This window comes from Lolium perenne, chromosome 4 (assembly GCF_019359855.2).
Source record: "Lolium perenne isolate Kyuss_39 chromosome 4, Kyuss_2.0, whole genome shotgun sequence".
Lineage (NCBI taxonomy): Eukaryota > Viridiplantae > Streptophyta > Magnoliopsida > Poales > Poaceae > Lolium > Lolium perenne.
The window spans coordinates 30,393,552-30,401,030 of NC_067247.2; the positions used below are offsets into that span (position 1 = coordinate 30,393,552).

A 7,479-nucleotide genomic window follows, 5' to 3' on the forward strand; every position below is an offset into this window, starting at 1 on the left:
ACCAAGCTGCTTTAGCGAAGGGGCATAAGAAGAATAAGTGCACCTCGTCCTCCTCCAGGCCGCATCTGGAGCATTCTTTATCAATATGATTAGAGAACCTACCTGCACGCTTACCGGTGGGAAGAGCTCGTCGCAATAGTCTCCAAGCAAAAGTTTGAACTCTTGGCGCTAATTCCTTGTCCTTCCATGCATGAATGAGCAAGTTTTTGACTTGGGGTGGTACCTCCTTAGGCTGTTGACTTGCTGGCAGTACCATATTGTTCCTGCAATGCTTATAAGCACTCTAGGGGTTAGTTTCCAACAAAGGTTATCTTGTCCAGACGCCTTTATAATTGGAGTGGAAATAATTTGCTCGGCTGTTTGAGGCTCAAAAAGGCTTTGGATGAGATTGACATTCCAAACGTTTTGATTTGGTAGCCAAAGATCTCTGATGATAGCCGGGTAAGTAAAAGGATGTGGCTGGATGATCAAGTTGTCATGGATTTCTTCCCATCCAGAGAACCAAGGAGAGCTCCAAATGGAGGCACTGCCGTCGATAATCTGGTAAAAGGCAGCTGATTTGAGGAGTGGCTGGACTTTGAGAATGGCTGCCCAAAAAGCGGATTTTGGTCTGTTTGGCTTCGCCCTCCAAATTGAGGTGTCAGGGTGATATTTGGACTTCAAAATCAAGGCAAGATGACTATTGGGTTCTTTGGCAAGTCTCCAAGCCGCCGAGAGAATAAGGCCTTGATTGATGGCCTGGAGATTTCGGATGCCCTGCTTTCTGAAGTTGATCAACCACTACTTCTGTACTTGACCTGCATTGTATTCTAAATCTTTAAGTAACTAGAACCTTTTTCCCAATATTGCAAGTGGGATGGGTATGCCGCCAATTCCCGCATCCCGTCCCATCAGCTTACCCCGTTTAGCCCTAGTGGGATTCAACTTGTCCAACACATCTGATCCGAGCTGCCATGTCTCGTGCCAAATTGCCAATCCATCTCACAATCTACTAATAATGCTCCCGACCCTGCCCCTAACCTAACCCTCCCATCACAATCTACTAAAAGGCAGATGATTTGAGGAGTGGCTGGACTTTGAGAATGGCTGCCCAAAAGCGGATTTTGGTCTGTTTGGCTTCGCCCTCCAAATGGAGGTGTCAGGGTGATATTTGGACTTCAAAATCAAGGAAAGATGACTATTGGGTTCTTTGGCAAGTCTCCAAGCCGCCGAGAGAATAAGGCCTTGATTGATGGCCTGGAGATTTCGGATGCCCTGCTTTCTGAAGTTGATCAACCACTGCTTCTGTACTTGACCTGCATTGTATTCTAAATCTTTGCAGTAACTAGAACCTTTTTCCCAATATTGCAAGTGGGATGGGTATGCCGCCAATTCCCGCATCCCGTCCCATCAGCTTACCCCGTTTAGCCCTAGTGGGATTCAAGTTGTCCATCACAATCTGATCCGAGCTGCCATGTCTCGTGGCAAATTGCCAATCCATCTGATACGAACGCAGACACCATCCCTCCCGACCCTCCCGACCCTGCCCCTAACCTAACCCTCCCGCACCCACCCTCCGCCGCCGCCGGCAGCGCCGCCGGGGCAAAGTCCCTCGGGGCGTGGCGGCGGCGGGGGCCCTTCCTCGTCACTGCTTGGAGAACGGCGGCCGGATCCCACCTCCTCGAGGCATGGCGGAGCAGGCACGCGTGGGATGGGCGACGACGGCGGCGGCCCTCCTCCCGCACGGCTGTCCCCTGGCGGACCGGCCGACGCAGTTGGGATGGGCGGCGCTGCGGTCTCCCTCCTCCCGTCGGCTTCCCGCAGCACTCTGGCAGGGGCGGGTGGTGGGCGGTGGCCAGGCCCTCGGTCTGCGCCATGCCATCCACCCCCGCCTCTCGTCGGTGCGTGGAGGCGATCTCGGGCTTCTTCCGCGACACGAGAGCGCCCGGGGCAGCAGTCTTGGGTTCGACGGAGGAGGTGACCTCTTCTTCGCCGGAGAGGGTCGGCCTGTGGTTGGGGGTGGTGGATCTTTGATCTATCACCGCCATCCGTCGGTGCGATGGAGGAGCTTGGAGACCGGCGATGGTGTCGCCGGTGGAGGGTTGGGTTGGCCAGCCCGGGATGGTCGCCGACGTGGGGGTCCGACCTGAATAAAGGCGGCGGTCCTAGGGCCTCTCTTGCGTGAAGAGGAGGACCTACCGGAGGCCTGGACTCGTGATCTGGCCGGAGGGTTGAGTTCCGGAAGGCTCCGCCGGCGAATGTAACAGTGCTTTGCCTGGAGTTTGCTGGATCAGAGGTATTCGGTCGTGCGCACCCATGCGTTTATTCCGACCGTTTGGTTCTGGAGGGAGCGGCGCGAAGCTCTTTTTCTGTGTTGACATCAAGTGACTATGGATCCATGATGAAAGTCGGAAAAAGAGAATTTCATGAAGGCCGGAGGGGAGGACTAGCTAAGGGAGGTTCAAGTCTCCGCGCTGTTGAGGGGCTGGCTTGGTGTCCCGGCTTCACAGCAGCGGTATGAAAGTGGGGGCGACAACACAGGTGAAGCGCAGAGTCCTACCTTTCAGGGTGAAAACCCAAGGTCTGGCCTTAACTGGTTGTGCCTGGCAGTGACCTTGGTGGAGGCATTGTTTTGAGAGCGGGGACTATCTTCGGGGTGAAAACCTAAGATCTTTGATCGGGCGACGACGGTGTTTGAGCACTGTTCCCTTCTTGGAGGCGTCGTTTTTTGGAGAGTCTGTAATTCAGGTGTTGTCATGGCGGTGGATGTATTGCTGTTGTTAGGCCCGAGATACTGTAGCGGGACTTTTGTTTCTTAGTTTCCTTTTTCTTTTTTTGGCTGTGTGCATCCGTAGTGCCATTAGGGTGGTGCGTTGTTGCAGAGGCTGGGTGTAATTGGTATCTTCTTGATATTAATATATTCCCTTTATCAAAAAAACTAATAATGCTCCAAAACTTGAAATGCGCCACAAGCCCACAAGACTTGTGAACAAACCTAAATGCACCTTCCATGCCATAATGTAAGGATATACAATGGAGGCGCAGGAGTATTTGACCCAAAGGCGACAGGATGGACGTGGGAAAGGAAGACAGGGGCGGCGGCTACGGTTTTACCCGAGCTACCCTACGACTCTAGGAGGGACGCGGATGTCTCTGCTACATAATACAATAATAATCATAATGTTTGTTTTACTACTTGGACAAAATAAAGGAAAGCAGTAATAATTATGTTTTATTTTTATTTTTAATCACAACTGATAAATAACAATAGAAGATAAAAGGATAAAATAATAGAAGAAACACTTAATGGAATAATGGTGCTGTCCAATAAGGGAAGGGCCGAGAACCAACCTGAGGTTGGGTGGTTAGAAGGGTGGTTGTATCCCCAGCCCACCAGAGTTCAAACCCCAGGTTTGACATCTGTGTGTCTCATAAAGGCAGAATATTCTTTCAGTGGGAGGCGATGTTCCCGTCGATAGCGAGGCGCCCGCCTGTGGTGACTTCGTCAATTTCAAGATCCAATCCGCCGGCTCGGTCTTTCGGAGGTGCTCATAGGGGTAGGAGTGTGCGTGTGTGCGTTCATAGGGGTGAGTCTATGCGCGTGTATGTGAGCGCCTGCGTTTGTACTATGTTTCTCAAAAAAAAAAAATAAGGGAAGGGCCGTAGGCAACTCTGATCTCAACTAGTAAACCGCTAATGCCTCTCGTGGGATTTTTTTTTTGGCGATAAGTGAGAAAACAAAATAAAAAACAACCAAATTAACTACTCGTAACTAAATATTGTTCCTCGTGTGATGCTGGAAGTTTTTTTTTTTTTTTTGCGGATCATGCGATGCTGGAAGCTGATATGCAAAGTTGCAAACACAGATCAGTTAGATGGGAATCACGTTGGACATGGCGACAACGACGTCGTCCGGTGGCTCCTTCGTCCAATCTTTTGGGTCTCATCTCCTCCAGATCGACGGCTACTCGATCGCCAAGCACGCACCCAACGGCACCAGCTTCAAGTCCTGCCCTTTCACGGTCGGAGGCTTCCACTGGATGATCCACCTCTTCCCCAACGGCGACTGTCCGGAAAGCGCCGACTTCATCTCGGTCTTCATCTGCCCTCACAAGTTGAATAGACGGGGGCGCGTGAGCCTGCAACTCGAGTTCAGCTTCGTCGACAAGGGCGACAAGCAGAACCCCGCGCACGTCCGCACGAGGCAGGTGCTCGAACTGGCTTACTTCTACGGCGCGGGCTACCGCAGATTCATCACGAGGGAGGCGTTGGAGAACTCGAAGCATCTCAACGGCGATTGCTTTACGGTGCGGTGCGACTTCATCATCACGGGGTACGTCAATGTCAACGTCGATATCCCGGAGAATGGCCATGGAAGGACAAGGAAATGCACGGGTTGCAACCTCCGGCCTGTGAAGGTTGTGGAGCTACCACTTATCCATGCGTGTTTCTGCGACGTCTGCAGCGACGCTAGCCACAACGACCCGACGGCGAAGCGGTGCACAGCCTGCCATGGACCCTATGAAGGCAGATGCCTGCTATTTTAGTTTCCTTTGACGTTTGGAAGAAAACGAATATCCACCCATAAGTAGATAACTACTTTAGTTTGTAGCGCTCTTTTGTAAAACTATCACTTGTGATTGTGATGAGTTATTTTAGGAGACTTGTATTCTTGGTCATGTTTATCGTGTATTAAAGATCTGAATGATAGATCGTGATCATGTGGCTTTTCTGTATATTTGATAAGATAATATTTGATAGTTGGTTCAAACCACTTGTGGGGCTGTCTTTTTTCGCAAAAAAGAGGATAACCCTTGAGAATTTGCCTTGGCCCTTGGAGCAATGCTACTATGCTCTAGGATAAAAAAAAATCCTTGCTTTGTACTTAACTGGATTAAGTCACCAACCACAATCAATACGTTTGCAAATTTGGACAAAGTTCCTCTCATTCGGAGTCTTGGAGTGGCCTATGCGGTAATGACTCGTTCGAAGCCTCGGCATATTAATAATTGACAAAATAAAAAATGATGGTAATTATTGACAATATTTAAATTCACGCGGTAATGACTTAAAAGTTAAAAAATGAAATAAAAAACGGAATTGCTAATTCTCAGGCATCTCGGATTTAATAAATCTCATTTGACTCCTTAGCCATTTAGTTGCTATGTGATTTGCTCTGATATAATAGTTGCAAGTGAGTTGCAAATTTAATTTCTCTAGTTGCAAATGGGTTGCATCTTAGATTTTCCTAGTTAGGAGATTGTTGCTAAGAAAAAAGTATCCAAACCGTTCAATTTTATTCAAGATTTGTGTTATCCTATGAGTTGGAACTAGGTTGTAGCTGAGAGTTAGATGTGGTCCACCTAACTGAGATTTAGTAAAATCTCAACCAACCGAGATCATAACACGTTCAATAAAAAGGAAAAAAAAAACGTGTCTAGCGAGTGCCGGTTACCCGTTTGCTTCCCCCTCTGTCTCAAAGAGAATATTTCGAAAATAGAAAATATTCCCAAGACTTGATAGCCGCCACTAGTAGGAAAACCCTTATAGGCGGAGCTTAGTTCTGTGGCGCACCTCGAAAAATGCGCCACAGAAATTTATTTTGTGGCGTACCAGGCAAAGTGCGCCACAAAAATAGCTTAATTTTGTGGCGCACCAGCGTACCGTGCGCCACAAAAACTTGGTGGGCCCTACAAGCTGTCACCCCCAATCATTGGTTTTACTATTTCTATGGCGCACGGACCACCGTGCGCCACAAAAGTAAGCTATTCTGTGGCGCACGGCGATATTGCGCCACAAAAATAAGCTATTCTGTGGCGCAGTTTGCCTGGTGCGCCACAGAAATAAGGTATTCTGTGGCGCACTATTTTCGGTGCGCCACAGAATTAGCGAACCAGATCTACAAAAGTGAGCCAACCTCCCACCTACCACACTACACAAGCCATTCTTCTTCCTCCATCTAGCTCATCCCCCCCTTCTCTCTCATACCATTTTGACTCTACTTTTCACTTGCTTGGGTATTTATTGCACTTACTTTGGTTGATACTTAATTGGAGTTGAGGAGAAGGCTCTCCATACTCTCTCCTCCTCTCGAACTCATCGATCGCGGTCTCGTCTCGGTATCGAATCTAGAAGGTGAGTAGTTGGAGGAGACATACATATGCTTGGAGGAGACATGCATATGCTTGTAGATCTTGTGTGGCCGTCGTGTGTATGGATGGTTGTTGCAGGTGAAGCGCTTGTGTGTGTGCCGGTGTGGTGCATGGATGTTTGCCGAAATGTTGATTCATTTCCGTTTCGGCAAATTTTGCACTACCCATATGTCCTACTTTGAGGAGAGGTCATGCCAAATTTTTCCGCTCCATGTAATACCTTGAGGAGAGGTACGGCCCATGCATGTGTGTGCATTTGGTGCGGTTCTAATTTCCCGTTCTATGTATGCCATTTGCAGGCAAGCATGGTCCTCTCGATGAGTTCCGCTCGAATCTCTAGATACAAGATAGACGCGAAGGAGGACATGATTCGGAACAATAGGCGCCAGATAAGATGTCCGTGTCGATCATGCAAACTCGAGCGCTGGATCAACCCTGATTCCGGACAACTGGAGGAGCTCCTGCTGAGGCGCGTTTTCATGCAAGACAACCAGGCGCGGCCGGCCCCATCAAATGGTGCGCATGAAGACCATGTCGAGCGAGATGACTATCATCATGAAGAAGACTATCATCATGCCGACGGGGACTATCATCATGAAGAAGAAGTCGGCGGAGAAGATCATCATGAAGAAGAAGATGCCGGCGGAGAACATCATCATGATGAAGAAGAAGATTCCGGCGCGATCCCGCTAATTTCGGCCTTGCGGGACTCTCATGTTCAAGATCTTCTCCTCCAGGAGACGAGCAACGATAGAGTTGCAGCTAGAGAGAGAGCCAAGCTGTCGCAAATGGAGAAAGACGGGATGACTCCGATCTTTCCTGGGTGTCGTCCGCAGGATACGCGCTTGCATGTAACGCTTGATTACCTGCAGATGAAGACGCAGAACAAGTGGACCGATTCCAGCTTCAGCAAGAACTTAAAATTCTGGCACGATCGTCTCCCGGAGGGGAACACATTTCCAAGTAGTACCGAGGAGGCCAAGAAAGTCGTGTGTCCCCTTGACCTACCGCACGAAAAATACCACGCTTGCATTAATGATTGTGTGATTTATAGGTGCGAGTACAAGGACAGAACCACATGTCCGGTGTGTGGCCACGGACGGTACAAGGTTGGGAACAAGAAGGTACCTCGAAAAGTGGTATGGTACTTTCCTATCACTCTCCGTCTGCAGCGGTATTTCGTGGACCCTAAGGAAGCAAAGCTCATGCAATGGCACGCGGAAAGGCAGAAGCCCGAAGAAGATCCGGAGATGGGCTATATGCTGACACACCCTTCAGACGCTGGACAGTGGCAAGCATTGGACATCGCCTTCCCTAGGTTCGGGGGCGACGCAAGGAACATCAGGCT

At 49.4% G+C, this 7,479-nt stretch overlaps 1 protein-coding gene across 1 annotated transcript; it reads left to right on the top strand.

The window, feature by feature from the left end:
• Positions 1 to 3,872: 3,872 nt before the first annotated feature.
• LOC139838890 (BTB/POZ and MATH domain-containing protein 3-like) lies at positions 3,873 to 4,526 on the top strand. Its single transcript, XM_071828904.1, has one exon. It carries the CDS (start codon positions 3,873 to 3,875, stop codon positions 4,524 to 4,526), a length of 654 nt encoding a protein of 217 aa, XP_071685005.1.
• The last annotated feature ends 2,953 nt before the right edge of the window (positions 4,527 to 7,479 follow it).

Coding starts and splice junctions, on each gene's coding strand:
- LOC139838890 (XM_071828904.1), top strand. CDS start 3,873: ATGGCGACAACGACGTCGTCCGGTGGCTCCTTCGTCCAATCTTTTGGG.